Genomic DNA, 18,887 nt, shown 5'->3' on the forward strand with positions numbered 1-18,887 from the left:
TGATCAGCCCCATTTCCTTACTGAGGGTTCACTCTAATGGCTCCCCCAGCTCACCCCTCCTTCTGGATGGGTGGGTGAACCCACGCCCTGTTGATATTTCACATCCATCCAAACATGCCTGGCTGCAACAGACTGGGCAGAAAGCTGTGTGAGGCTTCCATCCTCTGGTCCCATGGAGGCCCCCACTCCAGGAGCCACACCATGTGATTAGCTCGGTGTCTTCCCTGCCAGCCGACGTCAGCCCTTCTCTCCCCATTGGATGACGCCTTTAAAGCGGGTATCCCCAGACCCTGGAGTGAATCGAGTGAGTAAGGAATCCCTGCTGGAAACTGGTCTGCAGGGGACCAGAGGACAGGGAACAGGGTCCCCGTCTGTACAGTCAGAGAGAGAGTAGGCTGAGTGCCAGCTCTGACCTCCTGGAAGTCACGTTCTGTGACCACAGCCCTCCTGTCTCCTCTAGGGGCACAGAGGGAGAATCTGAAAGTGTTCATGGCTGTGGGAGAAGGAAGGGGCTTGGCTGTTGGGTTGAAGGCTCCTGACAGTTGGGCAACGAAGTCATGGTGGCAGAGTGGCCGCATCCCCGTCTACCTGGCCGCCGTGCCTGACCACTCTGTGCTTTCTGTTCTACCCAGATCACCATGAGGACCTAGGGCGTCTGCCTGCGGACTGTCCCCCCAGCTGGAAGTGACCATGGCCCCCCGCAAGAGGAGCCGCCATGGCCTGGGCTTCCTGTGCTGCTTTGGAGGCAGCGACCTCCCTGAGATCAACCTCCGGGACAGCCACCCCCTGCAGTACATGGAGTTCTCCAGTCCCATCCCCAACCCAGAGGAGCTGAACGTCCGCTTTGCAGAGCTGGTGGTGAGTGAGGGGGTGGGAAGGGAGGGGGGTTGGCGATGGGGAGGGCCACGGCTAGAGCAGGCAGAGCCAGACAGAGGGCAAGGGCCCATGTGCCGGCATCTTCACCTCCTGAAACTCTGCTTGGGGCTGAGGTGAGCCCCGAGGACATTTCAGCTATGGGGGAGAAACAGAGTTACTCGCTGGGGTGGGCACCATGAAAGGTGGACCTCCGTCATATCTCCACTGGATTTTAGACCTCGCAGGGTAGCAGCAGGCTCCCATGAGAGGAGCAGGTCCACGCCTTTGTGAAATCAGGCAGTGAGGGGCCTCGGAGAACATCAGAGCACTTGGCACCTTTTTCTCTTCTGCTCGCTGGAATTTCCCTGGGATCCTTTTATCTCGAGCACAGAAAGAAGAGACAGGGTGGAATTCTGTAGGCGGACACTGGGTACCTCAGAACAGGGGATGATTTTCTTCTTTTCATTGAAGTATAGTTGATTTACAATGTTGTGTTAATTTCTGCTATACAGCTAAGTGATTCAGTCATACATATGTGTACATTTTTTATATTCTTTTCCATCATGGTTTGTCATAGGATATTGAATATGGTTCTCTGTGCTATACAGTAAGACCTTGTTGTTTATCCGTTCTATACATAATAGCTTACATCTGCTCATCCCAACCTCCCACTCCATCCCTCCCCCAGCCCCCTCCCCCTTGGCAACCACAAGTCTCAGAACAGGGGATGATTAACCAGAAACAGGAAGGTAGAGATGCCTGTATCACACTTGGAACGTGGGTAGGTTCTGGGATGACGACATCCCATGTCTAGCCTGGGGAAGACAGAAGCTCTGTCGTTTATACTGGTAGCAGCTCTTCCTGACCCTTTGTGATACCCATTCAGACCACAGCAGCACCCTGTGTGTGACATGTCATACTCTGACCGCAAGCAGACAGAACAGGAAAGAAGCATGATTCCTCCCTTGGGAGGTCTGATGGTGAGACAAAGCCTGCACACCAAAGAAAGTCCCGGATTGGGGAGCAGGACCCCTGCCCAGGACTCGGGCCTGAACCCTGGCAGAGAGCAGTAAGCACAGGGTCATCTACCGTTAATTCCTGGTCACTCATTCTCATGGCTGACCTGTAGAGAAACAAGGCAGTGTGATTGGGAACGGGGTTTCACACTTGGATTCGGTCACGGATGTATCTGATTAAGGCGATTCAGTTCTTCAAATCACAGGACCACTATAAGATGGGACCCAGCACGTGATGAGAAACAGTGACCCGCCTTCCTCATCATATCAGCTTCAGGAAAACTCATGGTCCTGATACATGCCTTTCCTCAGGGTGGGGCCGGAGGTGGGAGAGAACAAAGCCTTTACTAGCGTAGAATAACGTTCAGAGCCTGATCCGTGTTAGTCCTGCAAGATCCGTTTTTTATGCAGAATACTGCTGACGCCAAATATGTGGGTTTTCCCACACCAAGCAGTTCTCCAATTTTATACAGACATCAACTGGGCGTCCTATGATTTAACTCAATTCTGACATTTACTACCCAGAGTTAGCGCAGACCCCTCAGGTTAAGGGCTCAGATCCACGAGACAGCCCCCAACTTCAGACGCCCACCACAGGTGGTGGGTCCCAGCTTCCCGACACTTCTGTCCAATGTGGCTGCAAATCGGGGGTTCCCACCATCCCCTCCTCAGGTTTGATAATTTGCTGGAGCCGCTCGCTCACAGAAGTCAGGGAAACACTTTGTTTACTATTACCAGTTTATTATAAAGGATATTCTAAAGAATACATGTGAACAGCCAGATGAAGGTGTACGTAGGGTTAGACCCAGAAGGGTAAGGCTTCTGTCCTGAGCACAGGAGTCTGCCCGTGTGGAGTCTGGGCTTCCCCACCCTCGCAACCCGTGGATGCATCCACCCAGCCGGAAGCTCTCTGAGCCTCACCATTTAGGGGCATTTATGGCAGTTTTGACATGATAGATTTTTTTAACTTGATCTGTAGCCCTTCTCTCCCCAGAGTTTGGGAAGTGAGGGTGAATGTTCTAGGCTTCTAATCAAGGCCTGATCCTTCTGGCGACCAACCTCCACCTCGAAGCTATCTAGGGTCCACCAAGAGTCACTTCCCCAGGAGAAAAGAGGCTCCTATCACCCAGGAAATTCCAAGGGATTTAGGAGCTCTGTGTCAAGAACAAAAGATATTCCTATCACTTCTATCATTCATGAAATTCCAAGGGATTTAAGAGCTCTAGGATAGGAGCTGGGAATGAAGATGAAAAATGTATTTCTTGCATTAATCCCGGGCAGGGATGTCTTCTTGAGCAGAGCACGTGAGTTTTGAAAGAAGGACATGTCAAGGAGTGCTCCTTCCTTTGGCCCTTTTAGTCACCAAGTATTTATTGAGCATTTTAAGTGGCAGGGTTTTTTGGTTTTTTTTTTACAAGTTACTTTGGCAAAAAAGGATGAGTCAGACCCATCTTGTCTGCAGGAAGACTAGCGTGAGGTATTGATCAAACAAATGAAAAATAGTTCTTGAGAGACTGCTGTGTGCTGGGCCCCGTGGGGCTGCCAGGGATTTAATGATGAACCAACAGGAGCAGTTCCTGCCCCCAAGAACATGAAGCCGAACGGGAAGGCCGATCTTGAACAGTAGTGATAATGTGGTGGGTGTTTTGAAAGGAAATGTTTGGGGAGCTGTGGGAGTGTCTAGCAGGGAGCCTTCTTCTAGACCGGCGGTCATGGTGGCTCCTCTGAAGCAGTGACACTTCCATGGAGATCTGAAAGCACAGCGATGGTTAGATAAGTGAATGGAGGTGCAGAAGAGGGCCACGGAGTCCCCCGCAGAAGCAGCAGCAGATGTGAGAGTCTCAAGTCAGGAAAGAGCTGGGTCCTTTTGGGGGGAGCACCATCACGATGAGAATAACCAAGGATTTTGGATTCGATCCCAAGGGTGATAGAAAGCCACCGAAGAGGTTAAGCAGGGGTTTGAGGTGATCCAATCTACTTTCCTAAAAAAAAGTAGGGTCCCTCCATCCAGGGTGGGAGAAGGGACACATCTACTCACGGGAGAATCTCTTTACTCAGTAAGGGCACCTTACCTTTATAAGTTGTAACGGTTGTCTAATAATGTTTAATTTAAATATGTATGTCACAGAGCTAATAAATGAGATGACCAAGCCTTTGTAATTAAAACACTTGAGTATTCTAGAAGTTACTGTTTTTTCCCCGGGAAAATGGGTAACTACTTTTTCTATGTGTATATTTTTATGTAATTAGCACTGTGTTCCTGGTTCAGGGAAAACATGCCCTAAAGCAATAATGTTAGATATTAAAGATTAAAATCCAGTGCAAAAAAAAAGGTCTGTGTAGACCATTGGGAAGCTCTTGGTGCACTCCGAGCTGGGGAGGATGGTCGCTTGGACTAAAGTGTTAGCAGTGAGGATGGGGAGAAGTGGACAGATTCAAGAGCTACTGAGAAGGAAGTATAATAGGATTTGTTGGGATTGGTGAGTGAGCAGGAACTGGGGAACGCCAGGTTTCTTACGTGAGGTTGTGGTGGATGGTGGGACCCTGTACAGGACAGGATGTGCCAGTGGAGACCCAGACTTAGGGTCTGGGTCTGATGAACAAAGTTTGCATATGTTCTCTGTGCCTCAGTTTACTCACCTGTAAAATGAGTTGTTGCGAGTTTAATGAGTAAACCTTAAGCACTGAGAACAGTGCCTGGCACATCCTGACACTGCATGAGTGTGGGAGGTACCTGAGGGTCACCAAAGTTGATCAGTATAGGAGGCACCTGGGTGCCAGGATCGGGAGCTCAGGACACTGGTGAGCTGGAGGTACAGGTTTGAGAGAGTTTAGGATCGTCACTGAGTCCTTGGCAATGGCTGCGAAGGCTTCACCCCGGGGAAGCATAGAGGAAGGGGAGGAGAGGACTCAGGATGGTGCCCTTCGGGACTTCAACGTTGGATGGTAGGAGAGAGGAGGAGAAGTCGGGGGTCCCAAGAGGAACATACAGTGAAGCAGGAAGGACTGCCCAAGAGTGTGGTTGTCCAGGAAACCAGGGAAGAGAGACTCAGTAAGGAGTGGATGGTCCGCAGAGTCATGGGCTACCTGGGCTGAACCAAATTGCCAAGAAAGGTCCTTCGATTTAGTGACAGAGACCACTGGTGAGAAAAGACCAGTGTGTACACAGCCAGGATACAAGGTTGAACATAACTGCTCTGGAGTTCAGGAAGGGAGAAGTGTTCTTACCTGGGAGGGGCTGTGGAAGGCTTGTGGGAGGATGCTAACTTTGAGCTCGGGAATCAGACCAGGGTCCACAGGATGGGTGGGCCAGGAGGGCAGGCCGGGTGGAACTAACTGCATAAGCAAAAGTAGAAGAGATGGAGTTTGTGCTGGGCAGGGTCAGGTGCACAGAACTCTATCTTTTTCTTTTATTTCTGATTCTGACCATGGAAAGGAAATGGTTCAGAAACCTTGAGCAGGGTCTGGGGACATTCCTGGGATATGAAGAGAGTGGTTCTAGGGAAGAACCTTCCTCTAGCATTAGATCTGCTGGAGTCTTTAGTTCGAAAGGCAGGTGACCCGATGGGCATAGTTTCAAGTTCTCTTTGAATGTGCCGTGGAGGATGGCAGCCACTGGTCACGTGGGGCTGCTGACACTTGAAACGTGGCTGGTCTGAACCAGCGTGAGCTGTAATGGGAAATCCACACCAGATTTTGATGACTTAGTTTGAAAAAAAGAATGTAAAATACCTCGTTGATCTTTTTTTTTTTTTTTAACATTGATTATATTTTGAAATGACCATATTTTAGATATTTTGGGTTAAATACAGTGTATTATTAAAATTAAGTTCAACTATTCCTTCTTAATTTTTTAAAGTGACCAGAACAATTTTTTAAATACATGTGTCTCACATTATATTCCTATTGGACCGTTCTGATCTATGTGAAGGAAAGTCTAAAATGTTCTCGTTGAATAAAAGTAAAGGACAAAGAGTGTAGATATTGATATTTAAGACCCTTGTACCTTCTTAGATATTACTTTCACTATCACTTTAGAAAATGTAAAGATTAGTAATCCTATGCTTTTTTTTATCTTAATGTAAGTTTTGCTTTTATTTTTTTGAAAAAAAACTTACAAGAATTGAGCTGAAAAGCACATTATGTTCCCATGGCCCGTTGACTGTTTTTTTTGATGAGCGCCTGCATAACTCATGAATCACAGGAGAAGAATTTTCAATAATAAGAGAACTTTTTTAGGGGCCATTCAGCACAGCCAAACCTATAAAATCATCCCAAACTACCGAAAGAGTTACCCTAAATTTGATGACGTCAGAAACTACCCAGTCCTGCTCCTGGGGAGGCGTGGGCCAGCTGCTGGAGCCCAGCCTGCGTGTGCACAGCCTTGTCTTGGTGGTGGTGCAGCAGGAGGGCTATCCCTGGCAGGCACACCTCCATGGGAAGCAGACCTCCCGCGGCATGGCGTGCCCTCGTTGCCAGGAGAGATGCTCAGCTCATCATCTTTACCAGGTCTCTTCAGTTGTGCTGGGACCCATGCTGAGGTTGGGGGAACCAGAGAATTTCTGGGGGAGACATTCAAAGGGCACAGAGGTTTGAAGGGTGAGGGCAAAAACTGGATCAGTAGACTGATTTCTTTCTTTGTCAAGCCTTGATTTATGGTGTTGACAAGCTTAAGAAGGACAAGGAAGGAAAACAGGAAACTCCAGGCTAGAGGACTAGAGGCTAGCAAAGCAATACGGGAGATGGGCAGGGAACAGGGGACCTGGATAGGAGGAGCCAGGGACGGGGACAGGAAGTGAAAGATGCTTGGATAGAAGCTCAAGGGCTTGCTGCAAGGAGATGGGAGGATGGGGCTGAACTTCTAGAAAAAGAATTGCCCTATCATATCTTTGATGCTCTTTGGAGGAGGACAGCAGGCTGAGGGCTTTGAGGGAATTCGAGGGAACTGTAATTTCCTGTAGGACCGAATATTCGAAGGTCAACCATGTCTGGGTTTCAGATGTATTTCTTGTTGTCTTTGCAGGATGAATTGGATCTCACCGACAAAAACCGGGAGGCTGTGTTTGCACTGCCACCTGAGAAGAAATGGCAGATCTACTGCAGCAAGAAGAAGGTGCCCTCTCTGATTCCCTTCTGCTGTCCCTCAGGGTCCACAGCACGGCATCCCTTGCCTCCATGCTTTGCTCATTCATTTAACCAGTATTTATTGTACACCTGTCCTGTTCTAGGTGTTGGAGGAGTGACAGTGAATAAATCAGGACAAAAATAATCCCTGCTGTCATGGAGCTTACACTCAGGGACATAGGATTCTGGTTTTCAAAAATCCTGGAGGCAGGTGCCCACTGGGTTCCAGGAGTTGGTGCTGGGTAAGGGAGCTATACGATAACAGGTCTAGGGAATTCCCTGGTGGTCCAGTGGTTAGGACTCCATGCTTTCACTGCCATGGGCCCGGGTTCGATCCCTGGTCAGGGAACTAAGATCCCACAAGCTGCGCGGCCAAAAAAAAAAAGTCTAGATTCCTTTCTTGTGCCTGTGCGTATGCAGAGAGGGTGTGCGCCCTGGGCCATACCTGGGGGCAGCTCTGTTGGAAGAACTTCATTTGGGGGGAAGTGAGTGGTCTCTTCTGGATCTTGAGCCCCCCCCCCTCCGCCCCATCCCAGGCTGTGTCCCTGTCCCAGGGCAGCATGCACATCAGGGACACACACTGGTCTCCACTCTCCCCACCCTTTCCTCCCTTTCCTCCTCTCCTTCATTAAAAGATGTCAGTCCCCTGGGCTTCCCTGGTGGGGCAGTGGTTGAGAGTCCGCCTGCCGATGCAGGGGACACGGGTTCGTGCCCCGGTCTGGGAAGATCCCACATGCCGCGGAGCGGCTGGGCCCGTGAGCCGTGCCGCTGAGCCTGCGTGTCTGGAGCCTGTGCTCCGCAACGGGAGAGGCCACAGCAGTGAGAGGCCCGCGTACCGCAAAAAAAAAAAAAAAAAAAAGATGTCAGTCCCCTGAATATGGTCCTCCCTAGAAGGATGAGCCGGGCCGCAGTCAGATCTTAATTGGGTTTTATCTCCTCCCCTCTGCTTTCCCAGTGGCTGTGCTTTCTGCTCTCTTCCTCCATCTCTATGTCTCTTTCCTTCATGTCTTTCTCTCTACGTCTCTCTTGCCTCCTTTCTATTTGAGCCTGTTTCTTTCACTCTAGTTTTCTTTTCTTGGCCCACCTTCCTCCCCACCCCTCCACCCTCTCGTTTCTCAGGCTTGCAGCTCAAGAGTGTATAGGTGTTTGGGAGCTAGGACCCGGTTCTTCCCACACCTGAGGCTTAGAAGTCTCCCTTCTGGGAGAAGACGGGCAGGTCTGGGATGGTTTGGGGCTGTTTCTCCTTCGTGCTCCTTAGAGCCCATTCCTGGCTCTTTTATAACTCTTCTCGCTCAAGATATTTGTTCTGGGCTCCATACTGGGCCAGACCGAGCTCATAAAATTGGTCACTATTCTAGAGTTGGAAGGAACCGAGGAGCAACCCAATCTAGTCTTTCATTCTACACAGGAGGCCAGGAAGGCCTAGAGAGGCCTTCACACAAAGTCACCAGCCAGTCGTGGCAAGTGCTGCAATGATGCTGGAATGCAGGCCTGCCAGAGCCTTGAGAACCTGCATGCACTGCAAGCCACTGTCTAGTAAACTCAGTGTGCATGTATTAAGCACCTGCAGAATACTGTGCTCTGTGTTTAGGAATCTCATTGAGAGGAAAGCAGGTCTTTCAAAAGCTCAAGTCGTGGAAGGGAGGGAGGGAGGAAGGAGAAAATTAATTTCAGGAGTAGCTCATCCTATCTCGTGCTTCTCCACTTTCCAAACTGATTTACTCTGGAGGTCCCTGACATTGATCCCTTATGCAGCTAAAATAAAAAACGCACTAAAATGTAAGGACATCTCTCGCCGCCTTCCAAACCAAGTTGTGTGTCATCTCCCCACCCACTTTCACACCCCCCTCTCTTTCCACATGGTACTTCCTCTTGTCTCTAACACTCTCCCCCTTTCTTAGCTTCAGTAATCTTGAGTAACTCAGCCCAGTCCTCTCAGACCCCCTACCCCAGCCCCCACATGAGCCTTGTGTGTTAGATGCCCCCCACCCTGGGTTTCCATGGCCCACAAATGGACATAGAGCACCGGTCACCCTGCCTCTGGCACAAGACAGACTACTATGTGGATGACTTTTTGTTCAGTACTTTCAGGGTTCAGTGCAGTGATTGGCATGTAGTAGGTGCTCATTAAAGGCATGTGAAATGGCTAAATGGGGAGCCAGTAAAGGCAGGAAAGTATGTGTTTCATGATATGTTCGTTTATGTTCTGTGGTCTCCTCTCTAAGGCAGAAGCTAGAATTTGGGGACTTTGGTCATATATATCCACGTGAAGTCACAAAGACCCGATCAAGCCAGGTTTCTCACTGATCTAAAATTTGGATTTTTTTTTTTTTTTTTTTTGCGGTATGTGGGCCTCTCACTGTTGTGGCCTCTCCCGTTGCGGAGCACAGGCTCTGGACGCGCAGGCTCAGCGGCCATGGCTCACGGGCCCAGCTGCTCCGCGGCATGTGGATGATCCTCCCGGACCGGGGCACGAGCCCGTGTCCCCTGCATCGGCAGGCGGACTCTCAACCACTGTGCCACCAGGGAAGCCCTAAAATTTGGATTTTAAGAAACAAAATCGTGAAGCCAGAGTGGATGAGGCTGAGGGATGCAGGGCAAAGTCCAGGCCGGCTGGCAGGCAGGTGGTTCAACAGGAAGGTTCTGGAGGAGGTAAATGTTCATGCTAATTTGAAAGCAGGAAATTGGCAGAAAGCAGATGAGGGGGAACCTCCAGATGAAACAGGGACAGGGACAGGAAGGAGGAGGGTGTGTGTAATGCCCAGAAGCAGACCCACTGGCCGGAGGAGAGGACTGGATTTTCAGTCAGCATCAATTCTTGTCCAGCTCCCCTCATTCCTGCCCACACTTGGGGAGGACTTGAGGCTTTCTCTTGGGGCCCGAGGGCCATGTCTCATCTGGGCTCTACCTCCTAGCTGCACAGACCCTTCCTCCTTCCAAACCCAGGGCCTTGGGAGTGTCTTTTTCCCTCCTTTTTTAAAGTTACAGTTTACTGAGTACCTACTATGTGCTAGGCGCTGCACCAAATGCTCTATGTCAATCAGTGCTTCCCAAACTGTCTGAAAGACCAAGTTTTTAAATATCCAAACTGTCACCGACAAATACTTTTGTAAAATACGATGAGAATGATATTATCAGAAAACAATAAAATTTGAAAAAGGAGATGTACAAAATATAAGCACACATTTTCATTAGATTCAACAGACTTAAAATTGTATTTTATTAAATAGAGTCAGAACAGATATAACAGGGGGAAAAAAAGAATTTATTTTTAATTGTGTATATTGTTTGAAAGTGTATACACCTGTGTGGTTTCTGCCTCTGTCACTGGTTGGTCCTGAGATTCGATGTCCACGATCTGCCTTTTGCCAAGGAGGAAATGGAAGCCTGGGGAGATTTTATAACTTCCTCGAAGTCACCTTGTCTAGGCTGGGCTAGGAGATGAATCTGAATGCTGACCTGGGACAAAGCTCAGGGTCTCAGACTGTGGGCCTGTCTTGCCGGGGGGTCCATCCAGTCCTTCATCTTGTTCCAGGAACAGGAGGATCCCAACAAGCTGGCGACCAGCTGGCCTGACTATTACATCGACCGCATCAACTCCATGGCCGCGGTGAGCCTCGCCCCTGTCCTGCCCCGGCCCTGCCTGGAAAGGCTCTGGGGAGAGTGGTCATCATCTTCCCCTGCACCCCACAGCCCACCCTCTCTGGGGATCAGCAACTTTTCAGTTATTCTCAAGATTTTATCCTGATCCCTCCCTCCCCTGTGTGACTTTAGATTCCCCCAAACCACTGAAACATTTATTATGTATGTATCACACAGCCTTGGGAAATAGTCTGGGCTGATCATTCTCCCCATTTTACAGATGAGGAGAGTGAAGCCTGGGAATGGCTATTCTCAGAGTCTGTCACTCTGTCTTAGTAAACCGTTCCCTGAGGCCTCACCATTCCTGAGGCGAGGGCGGCCCCCGGGTCACACTCGGGCCGGGAGTGGCAGGGAGCTGGGAGACAGGCAGCCCAGCGTGACCTCTGCCCCCTTCTCCGACCTCAGATGCAGAGTCTGTACGCGTTTGATGAGGAGGAGACAGAGATGAGGAACCAAGTCGTGGAAGACCTGAAGACAGCCCTCCGGACACAGCCCATGAGGTGATGTCCCCTTCCCTCACTTCCTTCCACGTCCCCTCACCCAGCGGTCCCCTCAGCTTCCCGAAGCTTCACGCAGAGCTCTGCTACCATCCCAGTACCCTTGGCCAACTCCACTCTCCCGCATCCCCTAGAGCTCACTTTACCTCCTTTCACATCCTGGCTCCTACACCCCCTCTGTGAGGAGCAGGGATGCTGCCAGAGGATGGGCATGTTGGGGAGGGGAGATGAACATGGGAAGATGAGATCAACCTCAGATCCTGAAGAGAAACTGAAGGCAGGTGCTTGTTTTATTGGGAAAACAGAACAGGATGGGGGGGTGGGGGTTGGGCATACGGACAGGTACACAAGAAAGAGCTGTGCACGTGAGGGGCCCCGCGCCAGAGGGGTGAGTGTGGGTGAGAAGTACTCCAGCCACTAGGGGCCGTTGTGGTGTCTCTGGATGAGATTTCTCCATCTAGAGTGGGAGCAGGCAAGGAAGGGGGGGATGGGTGTCTCAAGGGCTGAAAAGAGCCTCTCCCCACGTCCCAGGCCACATTGTGAAAGGGCCCAAGAGAGCCACAGGCTCCTCTTGTGTCTGGCAACTCATTCCGGCTTGTGGGAACCAACTCTCAAAATGTTCAGCAGTTTTGCAGGCTGGTTGTTAAACATAGCTATGATGAAAATGTAAATTACATCAACTCATGATTAAATAAATGCTGTCAAAAACAAAGGTAATTAAGTGCTTGAAACGTATCACTCCTTAATTACCTGATGATTTGACTCCATTTTACTGTTATGCATGCTCTTTACTGTTACCTGTGCTCAGGGAGTTTACACCCACTGTGTGTGCCTGGTGGGAATACGTAAACGGTGCATCTCTTCCCAGCTCCACGTTCAATGACACACGTTGATACTTTGAAATCAGCTCTGCTGGCGGTATTTATACCATGGAGATTGGCAAACACCACAATCAGGCCTTTTCTTTCTCTAGAGCTCCAGTTGTTACCAGCACAATGATCTTTGTGTGTGTGTGTGTGTGTGTGTGTGTGTGCGCGCGCACGCGTGCACGCATGCATGCACATACGCACACGTGCACATGTGTGGTCTAGGTTGACCCAGGAGCCTGGAAATAGCCTCAAGGAGAACGGGAGCCCCCTAATCCCTGCTTGTTGCTCAGGCGGGGTGGGGTGGGGACCTGGTATGGGCAGGGGATGAGGAAGGATGAGGAAGTCAGGAAGTAGAAGGGCTGAGGGGAGGTTGCCGGGTTCATCTCCCACTTCCATTTATTTTTTTTTCCCCATAATAAAATTCTGATTACAAAAGTCACACACAGTCATGGTGGAAATTTTGTGGAATACATAAAAGTATAAACTAGAAAATAAATAATACCTATTTTTAACAATTTAAGAGTACATTCTATTTTTCTAGGTGTATTTCTTTAATCATGTAGAAATACAAATGCTCTGGGGATCAAATGTACTAATTATATGTAGTGCTTTCCTCACCTTCATTTACGACATTTCCTTAGATCATTAATTATTCTACTGAATCAAGGGTTTTAAGCCTCTGTGTGTGTGTGTGTGTGTATGTATGTGTGTGTATGTGTGTGTGTATGTATGTATGTGTATGTATGTGTATGTGTGTGTATGTGTGTGTATGTATGTGTGTGTGTATGTGTGTGTGTGCCATGGATGACTTTGCCACCCACATGAAACCTTTTGAGTGCTTATCAGAGTGATGTTGTTAAATAGTAAAATAGATAGAAATAGATAAAGTTAAAAATGAACCAATTAAATTGAAATACAGTTACCAAATTTTAAACATTTGTGAGATAGCAATAAATGTACTTCTTTATGCCTTAAATAATAAGAACTAGCAACACCATAATTTTGAAGCCCTGATGAGTGGAAATGATATTTTGAGATACCTGTAACAACTGTAATTAGAGATGAAAATAGCTGTGATTTCTTTGTGTGACAAAGTCACAGATTCTGCTAATGCCACTGTAGTTTATTGCCTACATTCATCACTGAAGGAAATGCTAAATTTCAGGTAGAGGTTTTACCAAAAATAAAAGTGTAATTTTCTTTTCCCATCCAAGTTCATGGACCCCTGAATGTTAGCCATAGACCCCTTAGGGGAACACAGATTCCAGGTTAAGAACCACTGAACTAAAGGGTTTTTAATGTTTTTTTGCTAACCTTCAAGATAGCTCAGATGTTTTCTTAGGGATTCCTTGAAGAGTGCCTTCCCCAGCCTTGATCCCTTGTTGCAGTGACTCTGATGGCTCCCATGTCTGCAAGTCCTCCTTGTTTTCTGACTGTAATTTTCTTAATTCCCATCGTCGTTGGTGATGAGTCTTCAGGTTTAACAGCCATGATAATTATCCTAATAATTATCATGATCATCTCTTTCACATATACACCTTCATAGCTGTGTAACCCACAGTCAACGACGTGCAAATGCTTGGTATTTAAAATGCAAATAAGATCTGAGTCTTGTGAGGTGATAGGATTTTAGCGCTTTAGATAAACTTTACAAGTGAACCAAGTGGCTACTGTCGGTGGGACACAGCGGTACCCGGGTAAGGGGATAGCTGTTTGCAAAATGCATACAGAATAATAGGCAACTGCAGGATACCTGTTTTGCTGATGGCTCTTGGTCTGGGCAGGTTTGTGACCCGCTTCATCGAGCTGGAGGGCTTGACCTGTCTGCTGAACTTCCTCCGGAGCATGGACCACGCCACCTGTGAAAGCCGCATCCACACCTCCCTCATCGGCTGCATCAAAGCTCTGATGAACAACTCCCAGGGGCGGGCACACGTGCTGGCACAGCCCGAGGCCATCAGCACCATCGCACAGAGCCTGCGCACGGAGAACAGCAAGACCAAGGTGGCCGTGCTGGAGATCCTGGGCGCCGTGTGCCTGGTGCCTGGCGGCCACAAGAAGGTGCTGCAGGCCATGCTACACTACCAGGTGTACGCAGCCGAGCGGACGCGCTTCCAGGTGCGGGGCTGGTGGGGGGCTTATATCAAAAGAGCTGAGGAGCCTTAAGAGAGGGGCGGTTTGGCTGGGAAAGTGGACTCCTCGCTAGACCGTGGGTTCCTTGAGACTGGAATATGGGTCTGCTTCATTTTTGTGGCTCAGTGTCTCTGAACCCAGCACCTGGCTCATAAAGGGGCTCAGTCAAGAAATATTGAATCGGGGTTTCCCTGGTGGCGCAGTGGTTGAGGGTCCGCCTACCGATGCAGGGGACGCGGGTTCGTGCCCTGGTCTGGGAGGATCCCACATGCTGCGGAGCAGCTGAGCCCGTGAGCCATGGCCGCTAAGCCTGCGCGTCCGGAGCCTGTGCTCCGCAACGGGAGAGGCCACAACAGTGAGAGGCCGGCATACCGCAAAAAAAAAAAAAAAAGAAATATTGAATCGAATACCGTTGCTGGAGTGGAGATTTTAGGCCCGATGCCTGGGCCGGTGCCTACTGTAGGGACACTGGGACAAGTCCTGGGAACTCAGGCCATGCTATGCTCTTTTCTTCTCCCTGACCTGCTCCAGGTAAAGAGATAGACAATACGTATAGTGTCTTGGTACTAAGTCTCAATAGATGTGAACTGTTATCACAAACATTATGGTTTATCCACCACTATAGACTATATGTTTGTTCTGTCATCAAACATTTTAAAGCACCTACTCTGTTCAGAAAGTGACCCCTGACCCTTTGCAGAAGATGCAAAGGAGGTAAAAGGTAATGTCCGTGCTATCAAGGAGCTGGGCAGGGAATACAGTTACTCTTGGTATCCTCGGGGGATTGGTCCCAGGACCCTCGTGGATACCAAAACCTGTGGCTACTTAAACGTCTTATATAAAATAGTGTAGTATTTGCATATAACCTATGCACATCCTTCTGTATACTTTAAATCATCTCTGGATTACTTATAGGACCTAATATAATGTAAATGCTCTGTAAATAACTAAGTACCATTACGTGCTATGTCAACCGTTACTGGTGTTCAGCAAATTCAAAGTTTGCTTTTTGGAACTTTCTGAAATTTAAAAAACATATATATTTTCAACCTGGCATTGGTTGAATCTGCACCTGTGGGACCCACAGATACGGAGGGCTGAGGAGCTGTAAACAGCTGTAAAGTGCTAAAGCATCTTTCCGGCATCACCCAGCAAAATAAAGCAAGTCCCCAAGGCTGAGTGGACAGGAGACTAAGGTAGGACTGGGGCTGAGATGTACAGAGGCAAAGGAGGCTTCCTGGAAAAGGTGAGCGTTAGGGAAGATCCAGGATGAGACTGGATAGATTGGGTAGAGAGAACACATGGGGCATTCTGGGCGATCGGAATGGCAGGAGCAAAGGCACAGAGGCTGGACTCACAGGATCCTGAGCCCTCCTCTCTTTTTCCGTCCTGCCTTTCCATCCAGACCCTGCTGAATGAGCTGGACCGAAGCCTAGGCCGGTACCGAGATGAAGTGAATCTGAAAACAGCCATCATGTCCTTTATCAACGCTGTCCTCAATGCGGGCGCTGGAGAGGTGAGGCATCTTCTCTGTGCCCTTGCTGGGCCCTGACTTTCCGGACCTGGGGAGGAGGGCGTGAGTGCCGCCTGGGGACGTGGCAGAGGGTCGGTGTGGCTGACACTACCATCCCTGTCCTCAGATTATCTGTATCACCTCTTGCCTCCTTCACTTGGGGCCAAGAAAGAACAGCTTGTCATAAACCTCCCTGTCACGAGCGGTTCCTGGGGAGCTTCCTGCCTGGGTCACCTCATGCATTATGCGTGTCATGGACAAACCCCAAGCTTGTCTGGCTGATGACTGTTTAGGATGGTGGGGGATCATTGATGGGAGGAGGGCAAGTGTTGGCCCTTCTTTCTAGAGCTTTCTAAAGACCTGCTTCTGGACTCATTTCTGGGGAGCTGATCATGCTCTTCTAGCACTTTCTGTTGGGAGGTGTGACTTCTGATTTTCCTTCTTTTGGGGTCAGAATGGGATTCCCAGACCTTAAAAATAGCAACCGTCGAAGAAGAACTTGAAGAGCAGGTGAACCCCCCAAATGCTAAGGCAATCAGGTGCCCCAGTCAAGGTCAGCTTGTTGAAGGTCAAAAGGGGCCATTTAATGATCTCTGCTTTTCCCTCTTCTGCCAGCATACTTCTTTTTGCGTCCCATCCTGATGACCTGAGTTAGGTGGGGTGGATTGGGGGAATTACCTGTCCCTAAGATGCTGATGTCACCTGAGTCAGTACTAGCTATTTATGCTGACATCTGTTCTGGTTAGTTGCTAACCATACCTCACCAAGCGGTTCTTATGAATATCATTCCTGTAGGTGAGTGATATCATGCCCATTTAACTGATGAGGAAACTAAGACTTTTGCAAAAGTCACAAAACCAGTAAGTGACAGAGCAGGGATTGGAACCAAGAAACGTCTGGATCCAAAGTGTGTGCTCCGTATCACTCTTCAACACTAATCTTTGAGGCCAAAAACTTAGAGAAAACTGGTGAAGGACTTAAAGGAAGTGAGGCAGGAGAGCTAAAGGGAGTAAATAACAAGGTCAGAGGATGTCTCCTCCCACCCTTTCTTGCAACTCTGGGACTCGAAGCAGTTCTGATGAGTTTGCTGCAGGGGATGTGGTGGGACTGCAGTGGCAGTGAGGGGGCCCCTGGGGACTCCTGTGGAAATTGAGACCAGCCAGTGAGTCTGGTCCTCCCTTGGTGACCCCCAGGATAATCTGGAGTTCCGTCTACATCTACGGTACGAGTTCCTGATGCTGGGGATACAGCCTGTGATCGACAAACTCCGGCAGCACGAGAATGCCATCCTGGACAAGTAAGGCCCAAGTCACCCGTCCCCATGCAAACCTACAGTGACAACGCCTCAGTGGGGGATGGTCAGGACTCCTGTAGAGGTTTCTGTTTCCCTGGAGACCGCCTCCTGCACCCAGCATCGATTCAGAAGCAGCTCTGGGGGGGCGGGAGGTGGACAGCTCCCCCGCCTTCTTGTCTCACATCACCTATGCCCCTGCCTGTCCTCTTTGCTGACCTCCTGTCTGATCTCTGATGTTCTAGGCAGGTGGACCCAGTAGTCCTCCGCTGTGGCAGTACTGCCCGCTGCGGGGAATTTGGAACCATGTAGGGGTGTTCTTTGGTTTTCAAACTGGCCGGTGGGGGGCACTACTGGCATTGGTTGTAGGGAGCCAGGAATGTTAAACGTACCGCAGCGCGCCCGGCCGCTCAACCAAGAAATGCTCCCCGTCAAGGTGCAAAAGCTCCTGTGCATCGCTAGTGAGCCTCTCTGCTTCCACCCCACTCGCACAGGCTATGTTATCACGTTAGGTCTTAAGGGAGAGAGAATGGGTCCTTTTGTGGGGGTGTGGAGGAGTGGATGGGGTAGAAGGTGAGAGATTGGCTTTGGGTGGGGACATGGGACAGTACTGTCTGCAGGGCAGGAATAGAGATGCCAGACGTAGAGAACGGACATGCGGGCACAGGGGAGGAAGGGGAGGGTGAGACAAATTGGGAGATTGGGATTGACATATATGCACTGTCATGTGTAAAATAGAGAGCTAGTGGGGACCTGCTGTATAGCACAGGGAGCTCAGCTCAGTGCTCTGTGGTGACCTAGATGGGTGGGATGGGGGTGGGGAGGGAGGGAGGTCCAGGAGGGAGGGAGGTCCAGGAGGGAGGGGGTATATATATATATAGCTGATTCACTTTGTTGTACAGCAGAAACTAACACAACATTGTAAAGCAATTATACTCCAATAAAAAAGAAAAAAGAGAACACTGGGGAAGGTAGAGGTAGGGCAGTGGTCCTTGACTGCAGGTGCCAGGGGACATCTGGCAGCTCCTGGAGACATTTTGTGGTTGTCACAAAGTGGGGGATTCTGCTGGCGTCTGGTGGGTAGTGGTCAGGGATGCTGGTACACATCTTGGAACTCACACACCCACCTCCCAAAGCCAGGGATGACCCAGCCCCACATGTCAGTAGTTCCAAACTTGTGAAAGCCCGATGGAAGGTGATAGGACCCTCGGTTGGCCTCCCCGAGGGATGGGCATGGGATTCTGTAAAGGAGGAGAGTGTTGACATACAGGCAGCTGGCTTCTTTCTGGCTTTGCCTTGGCCTCACCTGAATGAAGCCTTCAGATTGAGTGAGTGGGGGGCTTGGAAGGGCTGTAACCCTCACCCGGGGCTGGCCTGGCGGTGATGTCTACTCCCTGTATCCCCCTGTCCTGTCTAGGCATTTGGACTTCTTCGAGATGGTCCGGAACGAGGATGACCTGGAGCTAGCCAGGAGGTTTGACATGGTGAGGAGCCTGCAAGGATGGGGCGACTGCAGTGGGTCCCAGATGCCGTGCTGTGGGAGGTCCGGTGTTGGCTGGGTTCCCTGGTGGGTGCCTCCACGGCCAGGTCCCGCTTCTGGAGCCCTGGCAGTATGGTGGCTCTGCCAGGCCTCACCAGCAGACCCTAACCGGGGAGAGCATCTCCCACTGCAAGCCCCAAAGGAAAGACAGACAATTCTTACACATGGTTCCTCTCAAATGCCTCCCCTGGGATGACTTTCTCTGTGTCTTCCAGTAATTTCCTGAGATACCTTTCCCCATCACTAACCTGATCATGCTTAGCAAACAACATTTCCACTTTAGCCTTGGTAACCCTGAAAATCCACACGTCTGCTGCTTAAATATTGTGTTATAAAATCCCTACCCACATGGAGACCTCCTTTGGGGTGGTGCTTCAGTAGCCGAGCACCATCTCTTTATATTCTAA

General features: G+C 49.7%; 1 protein-coding gene across 3 annotated transcripts in view; it reads left to right on the forward strand.

Annotated features, from left to right (window-relative positions):
• Positions 1–18,887, forward strand: part of DAAM2 (dishevelled associated activator of morphogenesis 2) — a 111,644-nt gene that overhangs the window by 64,735 nt on the left and 28,022 nt on the right. For all 3 annotated transcript variants that reach the window (XM_060308307.1, XM_060308306.1, XM_030870821.3), the window contains exons 2-9: positions 633–858; positions 6,895–6,984; positions 10,531–10,605; positions 11,043–11,137; positions 13,788–14,121; positions 15,542–15,652; positions 16,843–16,946; positions 18,358–18,424. In XM_060308307.1, the coding sequence (XP_060164290.1) occupies positions 691–858; positions 6,895–6,984; positions 10,531–10,605; positions 11,043–11,137; positions 13,788–14,121; positions 15,542–15,652; positions 16,843–16,946; positions 18,358–18,424 (1,044 nt within the window). In that variant the 5' untranslated portion in view covers positions 633–690. The remainder of the gene's footprint in view (positions 1–632; positions 859–6,894; positions 6,985–10,530; positions 10,606–11,042; positions 11,138–13,787; positions 14,122–15,541; positions 15,653–16,842; positions 16,947–18,357; positions 18,425–18,887) is intronic.

This window comes from Globicephala melas, chromosome 11, assembly GCF_963455315.2.
Source record: "Globicephala melas chromosome 11, mGloMel1.2, whole genome shotgun sequence".
NCBI classification, from domain to species: Eukaryota; Metazoa; Chordata; class Mammalia; order Artiodactyla; family Delphinidae; genus Globicephala; species Globicephala melas.